This window comes from Lichenostomus cassidix, chromosome 3 (genome assembly GCF_008360975.1).
Source record: "Lichenostomus cassidix isolate B80296 chromosome 3, HeHo_3.0, whole genome shotgun sequence".
Lineage (NCBI taxonomy): Eukaryota > Metazoa > Chordata > Aves > Passeriformes > Meliphagidae > Lichenostomus > Lichenostomus cassidix.
Genome location: NC_139483.1, coordinates 70,909,075 through 70,930,781, shown reverse-complemented (window position 1 = coordinate 70,930,781; position 21,707 = coordinate 70,909,075). Strand labels below are relative to the sequence as shown.

The 21,707-nt window shown below is 34.4% G+C and overlaps 1 protein-coding gene across 3 annotated transcripts in view; it reads left to right on the top strand.

Annotated features, from left to right (window-relative positions):
* Positions 1–21,707, top strand: part of GRIK2 (glutamate ionotropic receptor kainate type subunit 2) — a 360,582-nt gene that overhangs the window by 319,546 nt on the left and 19,329 nt on the right. For all 3 annotated transcript variants that reach the window (XM_085056272.1, XM_085056271.1, XM_085056273.1), the window contains exon 15: positions 2,518–2,743. In XM_085056272.1, coding sequence (XP_084912398.1) covers positions 2,518–2,743 — 226 coding nt within the window. The remainder of the gene's footprint in view (positions 1–2,517; positions 2,744–21,707) is intronic.

Here is a 21,707-nt window from a genome sequence, read left to right as displayed (position 1 = left end):
TTTTCATCAATGAGTCTGCTGAACATTTTGGCAAACACAGGACAAATATTTGTGGTTGTATTTTCCTAAATCAAATGATGAAGCTTTTTTACTCTAAGATAGAACAAATCTCTTGTGCATTAAGAAAAATAAAATATACAGTTCAAAAGCAGAACATTTTGCATTTTTCCCTGGAATCATTTCAGCTTTTAGGGGTAGAAGGAAATAGTGCAAAAACATTGTAGGGTTTTGCCTACGTGAGAAAACTGAGATATCGCTGTGTACTTTCTGTCACCCTTGTTAACTTTACAGTGGTGAACCATGTACACTGATATGCTAAGTTTTGTGTTATCTTCTAAAGTCTCATTAATCACATGGAGACCTTTTTAATGTTTTTGTTTTAATTATTCCAGTAAATGAGCTGTCCTGTGCAGGAGCTTTCTCTGATTTTGTTGATGACCTTTTTCCTTTCTTTTCAAGAGTAGCAGTGGCTTTATCCTAACTGATTAAATCAGTCATCATAATATGAACACTCTGTCCTCTAGAGGATATAGTATTTTTTTTCACATATTCTAATGTTTGAGTAGAAAGCAACCATCCCCCTTGCTAATATATTTTCATCCTGGAGTTGATTTTTTTCTCAACAAAAATATAGAAATATATATGTATTGCAGTTCATTCTTTTTTTTTTTTATTGTTGCTCATTTGGCTTTTTCTTTTTTTTTCTTTCCCCTCAACATATGTCAGAAATGTGCATCTAAACATTTACTAAAATTGTTTTCTCTGCCAATGTTTTATATTGTTCACATTATCTATAGTGGCTGAAATTTTATTTCCTGGGATAAAGACCGTATGATAAAAGAATTAAGTACAGGTTCTTGGCAAAACTTTACAAATCTTGAAAAATATTGATTTCCACCCTGTTGGTATTACACAATAACTTAGATTCCTACAGAGATGGTATGAACTGCTTGAAACATATTATGCTACAATGAAATATAAAATGCTTGCAAGAATTATTTCATTTAAAAAAACAAACATGATGATGAGAGACCCTATCTGTTTGGTCTTCTCTATTCTATGTTTTCACAGAATATTCTGAAGAAAAATGCTTTCCTCTTTCATGGTTACATCTTTTGCAATCAGACCCAGACTATGTTCAGTACAGTAAAAATGCACATAATGGAGAGCCCTAAAAGTCTTCAGTTTTGTTAGCATTGACACTAGACTTAGTTCAAATCTTGATTTGCTAAGTTCCCTTTCACTAAGGCATAGTGAAAGAGCTCTTGGATTGTGTCTCAGCGGGGGACAAAGTAATCTCTCTTTTCTTAAAAACGTTCTTTTCATTCCACATACACTGCTAATTCTCTTCTGGGGCAGAATTTCTGGCTGTCAATCAGCTGAACTTCCGAAAGGTTTGTAGTGTCAATCTTTGTTTAGTATTTCCACCAGAGCTGATGGCAGAAATATGTTTAAGGCTGACATCAAAAGAGGAAAGACACCTTAAAAGGTCTGTTAATACTAGTGCTCACACAGTATTTCTACATTTTGTTTACCAGGCCAAATTTAACATTACAGAACATTTTCTGATACATCTTGAATTTGCAGCATTATTAAACAGATGGGGCAAAGGTGGTATAAAATGTTCAGTATTTCTAATAACTTCAGTTTATCCAGTCATTATGATATCTTAAGCCCTACGTTTTACAAAAATGAGGGAAGGTTATTATCCTCTTTTTAAAACAACTCAGGTCAAAAAAAAGAAGTAATTCCTGTATAGTTGCACAGCATCATTTTTGTCCAAACTACTGACTCCTTTGTCCCAAATTACTGACTCCCTTCCTACTACAACAATTCTTTGTATTCTGGAAATATTTAATCAGAAAGCAAAAATTAATTTTTAGGATTTTCAGTTGTGGGTTACTGTAAGGGTAGCTAGCATTATTATGACCAGAGAGTGGCATTATCTCTTACCTAAAATCTTTCTCCAAGTATTTTTGTCATGTATGATGGATAAAATGTTATCTGCCCTCTCCTTCACAACTGTTTTCTCTATACACTGCCATCTGTAAGCGCTTTGATTACTTCAGATTGCCATGCTGTGCATTAGGTTTTCAGAACTGTTCAGCTGAGTGATTGAAATAAGAGTGAAATTTCACTTGTGCCAGATTCCACAGATTCTCCTACAAAACTCAACAACATATGTTGTGAAATACTAGATAGAGTGAAATACTCAATAGTTTTTCACTGACCTGTAGTACTTGTGGGCCTTCCTCCAGCATAAAAACATATCAACAATAAATACAGAGCAAGATCAGATGTTTGACATTTGACAACCTGTTCAGTTGTTTATTTTTACATGGAGAAGATGAGAACTACAGATGAGATGGAAGGCCCAGGCACCCTTAGAAAATTACCTTGGTAAAACCTGATGTAGTAAAATCTGAGACAATTGAATCTGTAAATTGAGAATTTACTTTCACTCTTATAAGCACTCTTATTTTCTTATTCATATTGCATCTAATATTTGTCTTTCAGAAATCAAAAATCTCCACTTATGACAAGATGTGGGCCTTCATGAGCAGCAGGAGGCAGTCAGTACTTGTCAAAAGTAATGAAGAAGGTATCCAGCGTGTGCTTACCTCTGATTATGCATTTTTAATGGAGTCGACAACCATCGAGTTTGTCACACAGAGGAACTGTAACCTAACACAGATTGGAGGCCTGATAGACTCCAAAGGTTATGGCGTTGGAACTCCCATGGGTAGGTGATATGTCAAGCACTTGTTCTCTGTTCATTAATCTTAGTTCCTTCAGTACCATAGAAAATGTCTGGTACACTGTTCCTTTCTCTACGTTCCCAGCATTTATCTTTATTTTCTTTTTCCCAACCAGGCAAAATACATATTTTGTTAAAGTTTGTGGATTTTATTGTGTTTTTCAAACAGAAAACAGTAGTTACTTTATAAATAGTTGGACTTTTTCATATGATAAATTTGTCTTACATGGTGCCTTCCATATGTTCAACAACAAAAGTACTTCTCACAGTACTTTATTTTATAAAAAAAAGTTTTAAAGAAGTTGATTTCTCTCTTTAGAGAATGAAGTCCTAGTAGTGGAAGACTTGCATTAGAAAATGGGGCTGATGCTTCTATAATGAGAGGGTTAATCACTGAGATTGCTAAAAGAGGAGGAAAGATTTCATACCATGCCACAGACAAAACAAATATTGAATTAGCCTTGTGAAATATGGCTTTGCATATTGGCATGGAAATTCCAATCTAAGTATTTTCCAGGTCAGCTGTTCTTTACTAAGTACAAAACTTTAGTTGCTAGATTAAAAGCCAAATGAAGGTATTAGCTTGGCTCCTAGAATCCATGGGATGGGATTCAGCAAAAACTGAGTTCCCAGTGAGTGCAGTGATTTTTTTAAGGACATGAGATGAAGATCTGGCTTTAGATTTCCAAATAGATGGGAATAAAAATGGTGTGATACAAAGACTGTCGGTATTGTACAGTGATTGTTCTTAACACAGTAAGGTTGTTTTGCTGGCTTATTTCTTAGGCAAATATATCTTTAAAATTCATTTTTAACGAGAATTTATCATTTCGTGATTGATGTGAATATGTTTTTATTTTTTCTCAGGTAGGTCTTACATTTGGTACTGTTTTTATCTCTGTTAATAGCAAATACTAAATCATTGTACTGGAAAAGTTGTGTCCAGTAGTTTAAATCAAGCTCATGGAAAGGAATTTTAAGAAATAGTTTACTGGAATATCTTGGATAAAGAGGTAGATAGTATTACTGAATACAGATTTGCCTATATATTGTATATATATTTACTGCTTTAATAACATCTTTGAAATTTTCATTATTTCATTAATTTTCTATGTAATGGACACCTGCTGAAGAAATTATGATTCTGTTCTTCCTGTCTTTGAACAGTTAGTTGTTAGGAATCTAGTTGACTTGTATCAAATTTTCCACCCTGTTCTATTCTGGCTCTTGTACTGCTGAATATATTCTGTAGAAATGTAAATGACAGAATGGACTGGCCTTCAGTCCTGCTGGTCTTTTTGGCATCTTGTATCTTCTTATATATAAAACTTTTTGTTATTTTGTGAATAAAACCCACCTTCCATTTAGGTTAAATATGCAGAAAATCAAATCTTAGAGATATTTTAAAATCCTTGGAAAATCTGCATGCAAATCTGTGAAGCATCCGAAGCATGGCCCAGAAATTTAAGTGAACAGTGAAATGCCAAATTGACAGGAATCAGAGAGAATAAAACACTCTAGAAAATACTCTGCTTATGTGTAAGTCAGAGAAGCAACATAAACACCCGAGAAAGCAGCTTTAAAACAGGGATAAATCCAGAAACAGAATTCTGGAATTTACATTCAGGGGAAGAAATGCTGAATGTAAAGAGGCAAGCAAGTTAAGTAAACTGTCTGTTGGTCTGTGTCCACTACTTTATATGTGGAGAGTAGGCATTATTTCTTCACTAACTTTGAGTCATATCAAAGATATTATTCAGCTCTTATTCATCTGCAAAATTCCAAGTAACAACAAATTACCTGTGTCCAGAGAAATAATAGTGTTTTACAAGGTAATGTCTGAGCTGACAGTTGCCTTGAATTAAGATGAAACAAAAAAAGGACATACCTGCAGGAACTAGTGGTCATTGAAAGAGGTAAAACAAGAGTTGAAACAGTGTTAAACTTAGTGAAAGAAGTTGAAGAAAGATCTGAAAAAAAGATGACAGCTTCATAAAGGCAAATAGAACAGAATGTAAAATAGGATGTAAAGTAAAATTTTTCACAAAAGAAATTAAGGTAGACCAAAGCAGCATCTGGGGCTTCCCTGGAACAGCTAAGAATAAGAGATTAATCCAATATTTGGGCAGTATCTATAAAATGCTGTTGAGAGAGCTGACATTTATAATGGGCTTATATCCTGTGTATTAGGTGCACTCTCAGAGGAAAGGGATTGTGCAGCATCTGCTAGAATGATGCATAGTTTGCACATACATTTGAAAGGAATCCTTATGAAGAAGCATTTCCATGGTGTCCGTCAGAATAGTTTTATTAAATATTTTGCTTTATTGAAGCTAAAAGTATTACAGAGAAGTGGATAATGCAAAATATTCTCATGCATTATAACTAATCTCATTTCTACAGGAAAAAAATAATTCTGAAATCTTTAAAAGAACTTATGACATGGTTATATCTATAGAAGTAGATTACATCATTATTTAATGACTATGAAAGAAGTTTATAGACATGTAACTGCATAATATCTTTTTGGAGTTAATAATCCTAAGAGTAGCTTGTCAAGTGCTGGGAAAACTGCAGTATAATGGCTTCACATACAAAGTGTTTGTTACTGCTTGTGCCTATTTAGGAAGTAACCTATCTCTGAGCAGAGCAATACAGAACTACTTGTGTTCATAGAATCATAGAATCACAGAATATGCTGTGTCTGAAGGGACCAATCATGATCATCGAGGCCAACTGCTGAACTTGCATAGAACACTCTAAAAATCACACCATGTCCCTGAGCGCATTGTCGAAATGCGTCTTGAACTCAGGCTGGATGCTGTGACCACTTCCCTGGGGAGCCTATTACAGGGCCCAGACACCCTCTGGGTGAAGAACTGATGTCAAACCTAAACCTCCCCTGACTCAGCTTCATGCCCTTTTCAGTCCTGTCACTGGTCACCACAGAGAAGAGATTGGTACCTGTCCCTTTGCTTCCCCTCACGAGGTCTCACCTCAGGCTCCTCTTCTGCAGGTTGAACAGACCAAGTCACCTCAGCTGTTCCTTACACAGCTTCCCCACAAGGTCCTTCACCATCCTTGTGGCCCTCATTTGGATGCTCACTAATAGCTTAATGTCATATACTGCAGTAACCAAAACTGCCCCCAGCACTCGAGGTGAGGCTGCTCCAGTGCAGAGCAGAGCAGGACAATCCTCTCCCCTGCCTGGCTGGCGATGTTGTGCCTGATGCGCCCAGGACACAGCTGGCCCTCCTGGCTGCCAGGGCACTGCTGACTCATGTTCAACTTGCCATTGACCAGGACCCCCAGGTCCCTTTCCTTAGCACTGCCCTCCAGCCTTTTTTCCCCTGTCTATAGGCACAACCAGGGTTGCCCTGTCCCAGGAGCAGAATCCACCACTTGCCCTTGTTAAACTTCATATGGTGTTACAGGCATGATATTGTGAAGATACAGATGTCATCTCAAAAATTTACAAAAATTCCAGTTTATCTCCTTGAATAGTGGCTTGAAATTGCAGCAGTGTTTGCACATAAAATTTAATTTGTATAATACAGATACAGGTCTTATGTTGACTACAGTAGAAAGGATATGGTTACTTTTGGAGAGCAGCACTAAAGGAATTAGGTGCAACATATCTTGATTATTTTGAAAGCAATAGAATAATAGCTAATGAGAAAACAATTTGCTTGAGTTTAAGCAGCTACAAGAAAAAGAGCTAAAAGCTTTTTTAACAGAAAAATATGCTATCAGAGTAGTTTATGACAAGATAATAAACTAGAAAATGCAACCACCCAAATATAGCACCAGTTTAGAGTACTGCAGTAAAAGCTCTCTACTCATGATGTTAATATTTTAAATTTAGAGAAATAAAGTTAAACAAGATTAGGAGGAAAAAAACAGTGGATCAGGAAGTACACAGAGATCAATTCCTTCCAAACAAAATGGAGAAGCAATATATGAGGTTACATTATTATTTTATTTCTTCTAAAAGTACTAGTGAAGTAAACAAAGTTTAGATTGCTAAAATGTAGCTTTGATGAATGAAATTGGAAACTATGCACTTTTGGCAAAAAATCGGATCTTCAGAATCGGTGTATATCTTTAAAATCAACAAGATGTAGTGAGGTTTGAAATAGATGCAAGGCAGAATTCTGGACAGCGTCATTGCAGCAGTGAATAATAAGCTAGAGAGAGTGAATTTGGTAAGTTATGCATACAATGACTGATTTTCATGATGCATGTTTTTAAACTAAAATTTTGTATATACCAGAATTAATTTTCAATCAGCCGCCTCTGGTGCTAGCCTAAAAAACCTTGATTTATTATGAAAAGATAAGAATAGACCTGGGATGAGATAATTGATAGCAACTGATACTTTGGAGCAGATGAGGGAGAACCTTGTAAATGTGCTTATGTTTGTTTTGTTTTCTATCTTTGCAACATTTTTTATAGCTTTGTAACCAAGAGTATAACACTTGCTTTGCTAGAGAACTTTTGTTTGTTTGTTTGGTTGGTTGGTTTTTAAATCTTTTTTTTTAGTTTGAAGATCCTCATGCCAGGGGTTTTTATTTGTTTTATTCTGGCATGTTTCATCAAGAGGCACTATTTTGCCAGTTCTGTGTTCTTCTTTGATGAATCTGGTAGAGAGGAAGACCTTGAATATAGTTGGCATTGACATGGTATATAGTTGATTTTTAATTTCTAACATATTCTAATAATGTGGATATGTATAATCCACAGTTATCTATTAGAAATGCATAAAATTTCTTTTGGTGGTTGGAATTTGCGTTTGCAGGGACATTCACCTCACCATCCAATATTGATGTTCATGGAAGGAAGGTGAGAAGGGGAGGGAATGAGGGAAGAAGAAAGAAAGAGAGAGAAAAGACACAAGGAAATGGAAGAAGGAGTAGTGGAAGAGGAGCTGAGAGGGAGAACAAACCATTTGGTTATGCTGGGCAACTTATGCTTTCCATTACAGATCCTCTAAAGTGTTTATTATCATCTCCATGATGATGTAGTTTCAATTTCCTATTTCATCATTCTTGGTGAGGTATTTAGAATTTGGTTTGTTCTTGAATAATCCCATTTGGGATAAATTCATCATTGCAAAGTTCCTAAATGCTTATCGTACATCCACATGCTTATCGTCATCCTATCAAACAGAAATTGTAGCATTTTTTTTTGAGAAAACCTGTTCTATCCAGCAATCTACTTTTCATGTCCTACAGAAACACAGTTAATGTGATTTTCCTACAGTCAACATACTGTAAAACGCAGTAATATTAAGCGATAAATGCTATTTTCCATAATGAATATTTATTATCATAATTTCTAATGTGAAGTGAACCACATGAAAGGCTAGACATGTAGCTTCTATGCACTTTACATTAAAGCCTTAATGGTCTGTGGAGCTACTTTTCACTTTTCTTGGGTGGGTTTTTTTTTCTTTTTTCTTTTTTTCCTTTTCTGTTTTCTACTTTCCAATTGGAGGAACATAGTTGAAATAATCTTTGGGAAAAATCATACTTCATCTCTCTGGGATGGTTTAAGGTTCTTATTTCTTTTCTAAATTCCTGTTTCTCTTCAGCATGTTTGACAGCAGGCTACTTCCCATCTGGCTTGGGCAGATTTTCTACTGAACTGCCATTTGCTTCTGTGTTGAACCTGGAGCACATAGATGGCTGACAAGTGAATGTTTTGAACTGATTCCATATGAATAGATCCACTGAACACGCACATTTCACATCATCTGCCTTTATGTGGCAGATGAGGACTATCCTGCATATGCCAGACAAACTCTGCATGTGTGGAGATATACGCAAAGTAATGCCTTTGACATTTTGAAAATGAAAAATGGTATGTGTTAGTAATCTTAAGAAATTGCATATATTTCTTCTAACTCTTAAGAAATACAAAATGGAAAGTAGTGTTTGAGAGATATGATGCATAGAAGAAATTAGAGCAGGTCATTTCTCTAATATTTCTCTGTTGCTGAGCTGCAAAAATTACAGAATTAGATTAAGAGGGGGCTTTAGTTGTATAGCAGTGATGTTCCTATAACACATGATAATGGTGAGGCAAAAAAAAAGTTTGACAAAAAGGTGAAATACACATTTCTTTATCCTCTATTCCTGTGCAGTTAATACAATCAAATTCTGCTACTAATATTAATAATACATCAGTTGCAAAATATGAGAGGAATCTTTGAATCCCTTACATTATTCCCTTCACTTTCACAAGAAGTTTTTACTTATTTTTCATTTGCTGTGATCAAATTATGATTCTTCTAGTGCATATCTCTCTTTGTATTCCTGGCCCTTCCATATTGATGGACTACCAAGATACACTGAAAAATGCTGTAAAGGGTTTTACATTTTAATTGCTAACTTACAAAATTGTTAAAAAAATAAAAGTACACTCCCCTGCCTATATAGAGACCTTGACTGTGGGTGGGGACAAAATATATCTCTCAGGATTTTAATGATATTAAAGATGTATTTTGGGGTCAAAATTTCCAGCATTTCATTGCCAAGCTAAGTCTTACATAAATACCCATTATACAAAGCTACAAAATCTTGCAATAGTAACACAGGTACAGGTATGAAAATTTATTCACATAAGTGTATAAAATAGATCTGCATGGAGTATATTTATAAATTCACAATAGAAAGCTGGCAACTACAGTGATGTGAGCAAGCTATACCTCACATGTCAACAAGAAAACTACATGAATAAAATAAACAGCCTTCCAGCAGAGATACATTGGCTGCAGGCTCCAGATATGAGCACTCACTTAAGTTCAAAGCAGGAAACAAAACTTCAAGGTTCTCATGTTCTATTGATTCAGAGGTGCCTTTTTAAGTGAAGTTCTCTTTTCTGTAAATTCAAATGAAATATCAAATGAAATGTCTTTTCTTAGAGAATTTTTACCTCTCATGCAAAAGAAATATATTCCACAATACATTGTCTTAGAAGATTCTCAAAAATGTGTCCACTCACTCCAAAAAATCTCTTTGGCCAGCTAATGTAATGTACAGATCACTTGCATGTAGAAATTTCTTTCTATACTTTTGCATAATGTAGCCAATCGTAACTTTTTAAAATTTTATTTTTGTAAAATTAGAGCCAAGAATGGGCTTCATTTCCTTTCTTTTGTGATTTTTTTTTTTTAATTTCAGTCAGCTGTGTAGCATGCAATTAAAATGTTGTTTGGAGTATGTGCATTTTGAAGACAGTAAAATTCAAATAATTTCATCAGACATAGAATCTAGAAAGAGTATTTCACACTCCACTCACTTAAATTAATGATTTCACTGCAGGAAAAAAAAAGGGTTTCAGAAAATAATTTATGACCTGCTACTTGATACCTTCTCTAGGAATATGACTTCATGAAATATTTATATTTATATTTATCTAAGCCATTAATAAATTAAATACAATAGTGTTCTTCCTACCTCAGTGATAGGCTGCTGGATTCAAAGAGAATTTAAACAAATAAATAGTTTAATCAGCAAATGTATAACAGTTAATTATCGTGTTGTATTCAGTAAGTGTTTGGATTCAGCTGATGTGTATTACCTGTTCTGTCTCTAGGGAGTGACCAATAAGAAGTATTCTTAGGAAACATTTTTATGTTATAATATTGACATTTTTTTATTGTCCTGACCATGTTCTTAATGCAGGTATTTTACAAATTTCCCTATCTGCCTTTTTTAGGGGCATGTTTCCAAATATAGAAAAATTTGAATAAGGGATAGTGGGGAATATGAATTACTCAAGAAAAATCTTTTAATAAATGCTTACAACTTAATGTGTAAAACATACAGACAAATAAATGATTCATTTCCTAAATATGCAGCAGCAAGTGAATAGAATAGTCTTAACTCACCTCTTAGAGTTTAGCCAGTCTCCTTCCTTGCTGCATTTACTATTCTAGACAGATTTTGCAGCCTGTTTTTCTTGCAATCATCTAATAATTAATTTGCTTTTGGGGCTTGCCTGTAAAATAAAAAGTAGATAAAAAAAGAGTTAATGTGTGTGAATAACACTTCATCATCCTATAGATGTGAAGGATGCTGTCCCCTTTGTTTTGTCTAGCTTTTAAAAGACCAGAGCTTTTATTTACAACAGCATGTCTGAATAGGGTCTGTGGGAATGGTTCAAGGCTGCACCAGAAAAGGTTTAGGTTGGACATTAGAAAGCATTTCTTTATTCAGAGGTGGTCAAACCCTGGAACACACTTCCTAGAGATGTGGTTGATGCCCCAAGCCTATCAATATTTAAGACACATTTGGACCCTGTCCTTGGTTTTCTTTTTTTTTTTCCTTTTTTTCTTTTTTTTCTTTTGCTCTCTTTTCTTTTTTTTCTTTTTTGCTTTTACACTTGGAGAAGGCTACTACATGCATCAAAAGGATTAGGTTGGAATGTTATATTTTAATCACTGAGTGCCTTCACCTTGCTTCAGTATTCCCAGTATGTTTTAGTGTAGGGAATCAGAGCAATCACATTACTTCTGGACAGCGGTCAGTTCTGACAAAGTGTTTTCTTCTTGGCAAGAAGATGAAATCCTTTGTTACTTTTCCAACTGGTTTTTGGGGATGTATTTGAATGAAAAGACTTCTTCCCTAAAGAAGTGTTTCACAACAGACTTTTTACATACTTAATGCTTCCATTCAGTGGTGCTCTTCACTGTTCCTGCACAGGTGCACAAACATTCCTGCACGTTTTTAGCCTGTTCCTCTAAATTTAATTTGCTTCTATTAGAAAAAACAGCGATAATAAAGATTTATAGATGTGATTCTGTGAACCAGTTCATTTATTAAATTAAAAAAAAAAGAAGCAAACAAACAAACAAACAAAAACTAAACCAAAGCCCCCCAGGCATAGTATTTCTATCTCTAACATATGTGAATACAAAAGTAAGGCTGAAGTTTGACTGTAATGTCAAATGAACCTTAAGTTCATCTCTGTTTTCATAAAATTATTTTGCTTCATTTTTATCTACACAGCTTCTAATGAGGCTGAAAGACAACTAGTCATAGCATGAAGTAAGAAGTGATAGGCAAAGAGGGATGTGGAAGAGAAAATGGGATTTCTGCACAGCCAGCTGTAAGGCCAGTTCTGAAGGAAATCCTGTGAGACTTTCCCTGCTATCTCTCAGTAGCAGAAAAAAAAAATTTGCAATTTAACAGATGTGAGTAGATGCAGTGCAGAGGGGAGCTGTCAAAGTGACTTTTCCATATGTTCAAAACTGTTTTTTTCCCAATACCTTGCATTCGTTCTATCTCAAAATTTGCAGAACTTGAGCATCATCCCCTTCACATTGGTGCTTTTTTTTCTTCTTTTTCTTTTCTCTTGGAGGTCTAGGCTAAGAACCAAAGAACATTATGGTAGCAAGAGAGCCGCAAGAAATGAGAATACTGGTTTATATTAAATACATTTTTAAAAGAAAAAGGAAGGAATCCCCTGCATCCTTTCAAAAGTAACTGTTTGGAGTTTATAAACATTCCTCACTCTTTGAAGTTAAGTCGTTACTGTAGCTAAGACTGCTTTCTATGTCTTGACATAATTCTCTTTTCACACCTTTACCAAACTTAAAAGGTGACATGTTTTGAGGATTCGTTTTGAAAACTTTCCTTAAATCTCAGGCAAGACTAAAAAACAATGCTGGTGAGCACAATGACTGGCAGTGAGCATTACTGGCACATTTATTTCAACTAATGCATACATTTGGAAGTCAGTGGTCAATGCGGAACATAATTTTAGACTTTTTTTTTTCAGGAGACACAGACAGGTTTTTTTCTTAAATATTTTTGTTACTTCTCTTAAACATCAAACAATTTTGTAAAATCAGAATTGTGTGTTTGAAGAAATAAAAGAAAACAGAACACCCTAGTCTCCACACTGACGGTGAGATTTGTTTCTACTCTTCCAATAAATCTGTTGTGTCTGACATGGGTGGGTAAACGGAAGGTGTATTGTTTTTACACATCTATGATTAAATACATTGATGTAAAACCAGCAAAGCCACAGATATGAATGATACAGAAACCTTTCAAAAGCAGGCAGTTTCAAAACTGAAAGGAATAACAGGTAAATTATACATAAATTTAGTCCCCAAAGTTGTTAACAATAGACTTGGTTGATGTAACTGAAACAAAAATTCTACATATCTGAAAATACTGAACAGTTTGGAAGTTTAAAGTTTTCATTGTTACAAATTTATTCCCAGATTTTGTCTGTAAAGTACTAAACCCAGTAGTCAACATTTGCAGTCAATTTAATCATTGTGATTTCAGTCTCTATAGCTATTTCCTGCTGATATTGTGTGGGACACTGAGGATATCTGAACCATCTTTATTACCTGTTGTAAAGTACTGCTTCTGGAGAAGAATTTTCATCTCACAATCCAGTGCTCTACTTAAAAACTGTGCATATTTTCTTTTCTATATATATTATATAGTCTTAGTTAATTTCAATTTTTTTTTTACACTTTGGATATGAGTACTCAACATATAAAATTTTTCCCCCTGCTTATAGTTTTCAAGATCTAGAGGAGTAGTAGTAGTAATAAAAATAGGAATAATAATAATTCTAAGCAATAATTTGTTTTTATTGTTAAGACACCCTAGTTCTCTTGAAGCTACTTATTACTTTCAGGCCATACAAATCACATAATATGAGTATTTTTTACCAGTCCTTGGAGATGAGACATATAAACAAATCTGTCTCTGTAGAAATAAATAGGAAACCATGTACCAAGACAGGAGGCCTTTTTCTTCTGCTTGCCTGCACTTAGACTGTAATCTTTCATACAGTCTGAACTGTAATATTCATCAGTGATACATGCATAAAAGTGCTGAGCTTCAGTTCTCCTGTAACTAAAACAAATTAATACATTCGTCTTCATTAGTTGAACATAATGCAAAAAAAAAGAAAAGGCACAAATTATTTATTTTTATGCACGTCAAACCATATATTGAAACTAATTTGAGAATTTCAACTGCCTGAGCTGTTAATTTATTATTTCTGAAATGTAAGGATGTGTAGCTAACATATTTGATGAAAGAACTACTTTTACAGTTGCCTCAGGATTATGAGCATATTGAAGCAGTGTCTGGGAGGCATGCAGAGACTGAGCTTTAGATCAATAAGGAATTTCCAAAACACTTAACATCCGGTAGCTGTTGTGAGAACACTCTGCCTTAAAGAAGTGGCTTCTAGTAGGAATTTACCAAACAGATGTAAGCAAAGCAAAGACATTATTAAAACTTCATGTTGATGTTGTGCCTAGGACCATAATATATGACATTCATATATGTCATATGCATGGTCTAGGAGTAAGTCCTATGAGAAGCAACTGAGGGAGCTGGGGTTGCTTCTCCTGGAGAAAAGGATGCTTAGGGGAGACCTTACTACCTGCTAGAAGGTCGGCCTTTTTTCCCAGACGAATAGCAACAGGGTGTGGAGAAATGGCCTCAAGCTGCCCCAAGAGAGTTTCAGGTTGGACATGGACATTTCTTCACTGGAAGTGTTGACAAGCATTGGAATGGGGTGCCCAGGGATGTGGTGGAATCTCCAGCCCTGAAAGTGTTCAAGAAACAGCTGGATGTAGCACTTTGTGCTACAGTTTATTTGACAAGGTGGTGTTTGATCAAAGATTAAACTTTATGATATTGGAGGTCTTTTCCAAACTAATGATTTTGTGATTCCATGGATCTTTTTATTGCATTGACAAAGACTCATCTACATGTTTAAGGTGTCTCTGTCCCAATACACTACTCTTAATTAGAAAAAAACAGAGAGTATTGCATCCCAGCACATGGTGTTTGCATGGCTTGCAATGAGATGCACACCCAAGGCAATTTACCTTACCCATGATGAAACAGTTAATGGCAAAACAGTGATAGTCATTGTTTAGAGAATTTCCCTTACAGCTTTCTAAGGGATTGGGGTGTTCTGCAAAAGCATGAAATGTGTTTTCAGGTCTGGACAGTTTTGTTGTGACCTTGCACTTTTCTTGTCTTTCAACAAAATCTTATCTGCCTGACCAAAATCTTCACATATACCAGAAGTGCTTGAAGAATTTCTTTCGGCTTCCTTAAATCATCTGTTATTGCTGGATAAAGTTAGACAAATATTTCTTTCAAAGGTGGCTATATTTGCAAACCATTCATATGTGACTGTCACAGATTTGCAAGACAAATTGAAAAAAAGAAAGCACTGTATAAATATTAAATACTTTTATCTGTGGCAAAAATAAAACCATTGATTTTCTCACTAGAGGTTTCAACAAAGATATCTTCCCGTTCTGCAGCTGTGCAATTCAACAGGGGTAGAGAGATAATAGTGTATTATGATTATGATCTTTTCAAATTGTCTGTGATGTTAAAATGCGTGAAGAGTCTGTGAAAACCATTACTAACACTCACTTGTTTAATCTGTCTAAGAGACATGCTTTAGAAAAGTTTTTAATGATAGTTTGATGAGGGGCTGAAAAAACTAAACTGAGAGGAAAAAAATGAAACAAGAAAACAAAAAAATAGAGTACAGCTTGAATGCATAATACAATAATTTAATAATGGTCTTAGTATTTAAAATAGTAAAAAATCCACAAACACCTTTCTCATTCTGTTCAGATTATTTTGTTACTACAAAAAGAAACAGAGAGAGATGTCGTATATTTAGTATTAAATCTGTTATCATCATATTTAAATTATTCAGTGTAGGCAAGAATTATTCTGTTTTGTTTTGTTTTATAATGTACCCACTGTGGAGGATAGGCATGTTTTAAGCTAGTTGCAAATTAATATTTTTAAGCACATCCTGGGAAAAGTAGACTGGGAAAGCCCAATCCTAAAATGATAAGTATTATTAATATGAGAATTATTTAATGGCTATTGTACCTCCAAATCCCAAATATTCATCTAACTTTGGTATAAATTATTTTGCATATTTATGGCTGGAAAACTAATATGTAATAAATCTCAGCTGCATCATCCATCTTGGTTACATTTCAGCTTTATATACAAACATGAACTTTAAAATGATGGTTCTATAAAGAAATGACCAGAAATTAGCCTGAGCTAGGAATGGTTGTGCGTGGGAAGAAGTGAAAATAATTAGAGAACATACCACCTGAGAAAGTCTTTTGATTACATTTTGCATAAACTAATGATTGTGTTTCCTGACTTAGCAACTTGTCTTTTCCAAGCCATACACGTAGCTCAAAGATGAAAATATATATATAAAATTTTAGTGAACAGCTTTGGTTTGGATTTTCTTTTGAATGTTTGCAGTTTTAATAAAAATATGGGGTAGTTTAGATTGCTGTAAACATCTGAGGATTTTTCATTATAGTAACAGCAACTTAATAAATATTTAGTATTTACAGTATGTCTAATATTAAAATATTCTAATCCTAATGTAGCATTGAACACTGCTTTTTTTTTTTTTTTCCCACAAAAAAGTTGATTTTGTAAATGAAACGAGGGACTGGGAGCTGAGAGAATCCCTTTTCTTTCTTCACACATTTCTGGGAGATTTTAGAGCCCACAGATAGGAAGAATGAACAAAGCTATGCTGACTCTCTGTCACTTCCTTCCCATCCCACTTAGAGATGATAAAGGGGGTTAGGGAGCTGATGTGGCTATAACTTTTAAAACAAAAAATTCTGTGAAGATAAAGCGCTTCTCCTTTGCCCAGTACCTAGTACTTTCCTATGGCATAACTGTGACTGTCAGTATTTATTACTGAGTGCTGACTATGCTCTAGAATACTGGAAGGTTTTCCAGGCTCTCTGAGGTATGAGGTTGTAGTAAATAGTTTTACGTGGTTCCTCATAATCTAAACAGCTACTCCACAGTTATGTGTAAGTGAAATACCTTCTATGTTGTTTCTGTGATGCAGTATGTGTGACACTTGCAAGAAGATGAATTCCACATACAGTGTCACCTAGGAAAGAATGTCTGTTCCAAAGGACTGAACTTAATTTTGTCTTGTAAAGGCAAAAGGAAACCTTTGTCATAGCACAGGAGCAGAGATAATAGAACAATACAATCCCCAAAACTTTCGAATATGATATCCATAAGCATGCAATCTGTTTGGTGGAAGAATATGTAGTCTGTGGTTCTTGATAGGACTAAGCTATTTGACGGGAGATTTTGTTATGCTAAAACGTAAATGATTCACCCATTCCCTGTAGTATAAATGGTGTTCATCAACATTCTTACAGAAATTTCAGGTGTGTTTACCCTGAAGTGAGATTGTAACTGCAGTTTATTGTATTTACACCCAAACAAGCTTTAGGATAGATGGGTCAATCTGGTATAACAACAACAAGAAAGGGTTCATGCTGAAAAAACAAACTCAAAATAAATAAGCTAGAACTCTCTCATTCTCAATTTAGTGCTTTTTCCTTTCAACTGGTAAAACTAGAACCTGAATTGGTTGTTTTGTTCAATGTAAACTAGTGACATACAGCTTCAAAACCTAGGTATCATTTCTGTTATATGCGGCTTTCTCCTTCCAATAAATGCTTTATTAATCAGAGAAGTTCTAAATTATCTGAATTTTGTACCTAATTTCTGAATATAATGGTGCATTCCTAATTAACTTTGTCTTTTGCTTAGGCCAAGTACACAGAGTATGAATTAATGTTTCAAGATAAATAAAATGGTCTTGAAGTTATTAATAACAAAAAGGAAAAAAAAAACCCAGGAGGAATAAAAAGGTGCTATCAGTGGTCTCTGTGTATTCAGAATTTATTTTACTATCTAGCAAAGCAAAAGTAACATGTAAATATGTCCTCACATCATGTGGGCATATTTAAAAATACTAGGCAATTCATTGTGATTCTTTTTGATTAAATGCATCTGGCATGATGAAACAAAAAATTTCCTGGATCAAAATTTTCTTATTGAAGGATTGATTTACTTAGACTCAAAATCAGTTCTACAGGTCGCAGTGTGCTCCAGCTGCTTTCATATGATAGAATGAGTAAAACAGACTAAAAGTAACCAGGCAGGAGATTTTACTAAGTTAAAATCCAGTAGGAAACATTTTCAAGACCAGTTAGGTCAGCAGAATTTCAAAATACTAATCTGTATGCAGTGAAGTCTCAATATAAAAAGCTTATGTGTTCATAATTTATGTTTAAACATATCATTATGTGCATAAATCTTTATAGACTGAGACTTCAGGGCAGAAAACATATCTATGTATAGCTTCTGCAGTAATTCTGGGAGTCTGTTAGTTTTGTACAGATGGTTTAGAAGAAGATATTTTATGCAAATATTCTTTTTTATTTTAAATTTTCATAAGCAGGTAACTACAATTAGAAGTCATTGCTTCCCCTCTTGAGGTTGTTGAACTTGTGTAGGAAGGCACTAAGGCCTCTATAATCTATAATAGAAGGGCTTAAAACTCTTCTGGCAGAAATTTGCATTCCTGCAAACAGCAGCTAGAGTAGGATTAGAAAATGACGAACAGATTATATTCTGTAGGTCCTCCAGTCCCAGTTTGTCATGGCAATATATAATCAGTTGATAGAGAAATAAAGGCAGTAGAAACCAGGAAAAGAGAGGGGAGAAAAATTCAGATATTTCCATACTGGTCTTTTCCCTTTCTCTTCACTCAATGGAAGATTATCCACTTACCTTCTACCCTGATTTGGGAATAGAGTTTTAAATATCTCTCTCTGTCCCTTCCCTTTCTTCCCCCTATGCATGGACTTGTAAGTTGGTTTTTTTTTTTCAACTACTTATACTTTTTATTGAAGGTTGAGATGTGTAGTTTCTATTTCTTTATGTTTCAGAATTTTATTCTCTGTTTCTTTTATTTTTCTTCCTTTTTCTTACACTCTATTACTTCACTCTTACTCCTACTGTACATATTTTACAAACTCATTCATATATATTTTCTGTGTCATAAAATTTCTTTTTTTTGCTTTGTTTTGAACAGTAAATTCTCTTTAATGAAAAGTTAAATAAAATTAAATTAAACACTTTAGATTTAAAAATATAAAAAGAAGCACATGGCCTTCTTGCAACACCTCATGGAAGAGCCTGAGTCATCTTTCACTCATATGATGAGAGTGATAGGGAAAATTACCCATAAATGTCAGAAATCTTTTTGCATTTACTTGCTGAATTTTTCAGTTCTGCAGAGAAAACAGCTGTAACATTCAGAGTGTAATCTGGGTGCCTTGACCATTTTATGTATTTTTTTTTCTTTTTTTATGCTGCCTTTATCATCCACAGTTCAGACTACGATACTTTCAGCCGGTTCAGGTGCTTCTGGGTGGATTTTCCATTGCTGGGACTTGCAGTCCAGTTTGTAAAAGAAAAAAAGCTAGAAGAAAATTTAGTCTGAGGAAATGATACTGTTCATATGCTTCCTTTGTTCTCTTAATAGCTACTTGGATCAGTATAAACAGCATTAAAAATTCCTTTTTTCAAAGTATCAGCTTATTAGTTGTACTCTGTATTTGCTGCGAAATACAAACCTATGAATATAGAACATCTTAAGTCTTTCAGAAATAGAATAGAACCACAGCATTCAATGCTAGCTTTTTCATGGGTATAAATTTTTAAATGTTTGATTTTATAGCAGCAATATATAATGATGGTTATCCCACATTGATCCTTAATTGTGAGAGGATTGCTTCTTAGACAGGATACAACTATAAATATTGCAGTAGAAACACCAAAGGCCCTGTAATATGTCCATTCCACAACTATTTGTGCAAAATTTTGCACAACACCAACAGTAAGTAATACAAATACTGTTGAGCTGAATTACCATTAACTGAGTGTTTCTAATGCAACCTTCATAAACTTAACTAATTGTAGACTGTGTTAGTCCATGCTTTATTGTTTCTGTCTATGAATTCCTCAGTTATTTAACATTTTAACTGTTTTGAATAGACCAGAATTGTAAGTGTACAAATCTGATCCCCAGAAAATATAAATAATACATGAAGAATAGATGGTACTCACTATATTTAGACCAACAGAAAGTGTGGAAATAAAATGCAAATCAGTTTAATTAGAAAACAGCCTGTCAGATCAGAAGACAGCTTAAAGTGGGTCCAAGATTATTTCTCTGAATCTAATGTTATTTAAGTTGTTGTTGTTAAATATTTATATGCAGTGTAATGTTGAAAATATCCCCAAAAGATTACAGAATGCACTTACACTTCCCCAGGCTCTTGTGGACTAATCACTTTCCTTCTTCCATCTGACTGAAGCAATGTGTCAAGTATAGGGTTTTGCAGAGCTCCAGCATAATCAGGATGGTCTGAAATGATGTGACTGAGGCCCCTGCATGTGCAAGAATGTTTTCCTTTCTTTTTGCTTCCTATATAGTTCTGTGCAAACAGTTTACCTCCTAGCACAAAAGATCATCTTTTTCTAAGCACAGATGATAAGTGCACAAGTCCTTGCAATTTAAATACTTTGAGGATGGCTCTCCCCACATTTTATTAGTGAATAAAGGAAATGGTGCTTCTGTTTTTTGTAATTAAGTGCCCTTCCTATGTTCTATACTGACACAGCAGCTATTTTTTTATGTTTTCTTCTTAGTATAAGCTGTAGATATTGAAGAAATATAGAATAAGTTAAAAGAAATTTAAAAAAAAATAGTATATAGGTTTTCTGACAGTTTAAAGACTATAAAACATACTATCCATGCATTTCTTCAGCTCCTTTGCAGCTGACCAAAATACATTAAATAGTTAAACAGGCAGCATCTCTCTAGTGGATACAGAGGATTTTTTTAAATGTTAATGAAAATGTATTTTATTACTCAGCTGAAAGAAACCCTAAAACTCTAGCCAGTAAGTAGCATCATTATGATAGAAAGAAAGAGGAGGGCTTCATTAGAGAATTGCATTCATATCAACTGAAAGAGGGGATGCCATGCCTTTTCATCTACCCTTTTTCTTTCTTTCCTGAGATTTCTTAACCACTTCAATGAAGAGTCTTTTACTCCTGTTTTTGAAGGAGGATAGGAAAAATGATGCCTTTGTTCTCTGCTTAAACATTGCGCAAATCTTAACACAGAAAGCACTTCTAACTGACATGATTTACTCTCTAAGATTCAGAAAATAAAAGCTTTCTCCATTGTCATTATTCAATTATCAATGTAGATTTAAAAATACTCAATGAAAAGCCCTTATGCACAATACAAAGAGAGCAGATTACATACAAAGATATGACAGCCTTTGAACTGTCCCTTGAAGTATTGAAATGTTCAAAAGCTTCAAAATTATCATGTAATTTTAAAACACTGAATTATGAGAAAGAAATATATCAAATATGAGAATTTGCATCCCTATTATCCGAACACACTTAACCTTATCCTTCTGAACGTATTGCTACTTGGTGCTGTTAATAAGTGCATGTTGAAAGGTGTTTTAAGTGTCTAACAATCTATCAAATAGAGACTTGTGTGGGCTGGTCCTGAAGCATAAATTGTTTTTCCCCGTTTTAATAAACTAATAGGATAAAGTGTTCATTAAATATCAGACCTTGTATTAGCTTTAGGGTAACAAGCTATGAGGCAACAGCCTGTAGATTTATGTATATTAGACTAAATCTACTGAAGCGCAATTAAAAACTATTTGGAAAAAAATATTGAAAAAATTTGAAAGAAAAATACTGTTTAGGTGAAGAGTACTGTTGGGCAGGAAGGAGTTTGAGATCATGGGATTAAATGTGATAGGAATTGTTGCAGCAAGTGGCCTGGCTTACTGGCAACACCAGCTGGATCAAGTTTGTGGATATATATTTGTGTGAGCAAGTGGGTTTTTATTTATGTGACCAGTGTGACTGTGTTGAGAAGCAAATGCCTTTTGGATTAATATTATGGCTGTTAAAGATACAGTTTTTAATGAGATATTGTTTGCTCTTATTTGGCATAACTGACATTTCATGTAATATAT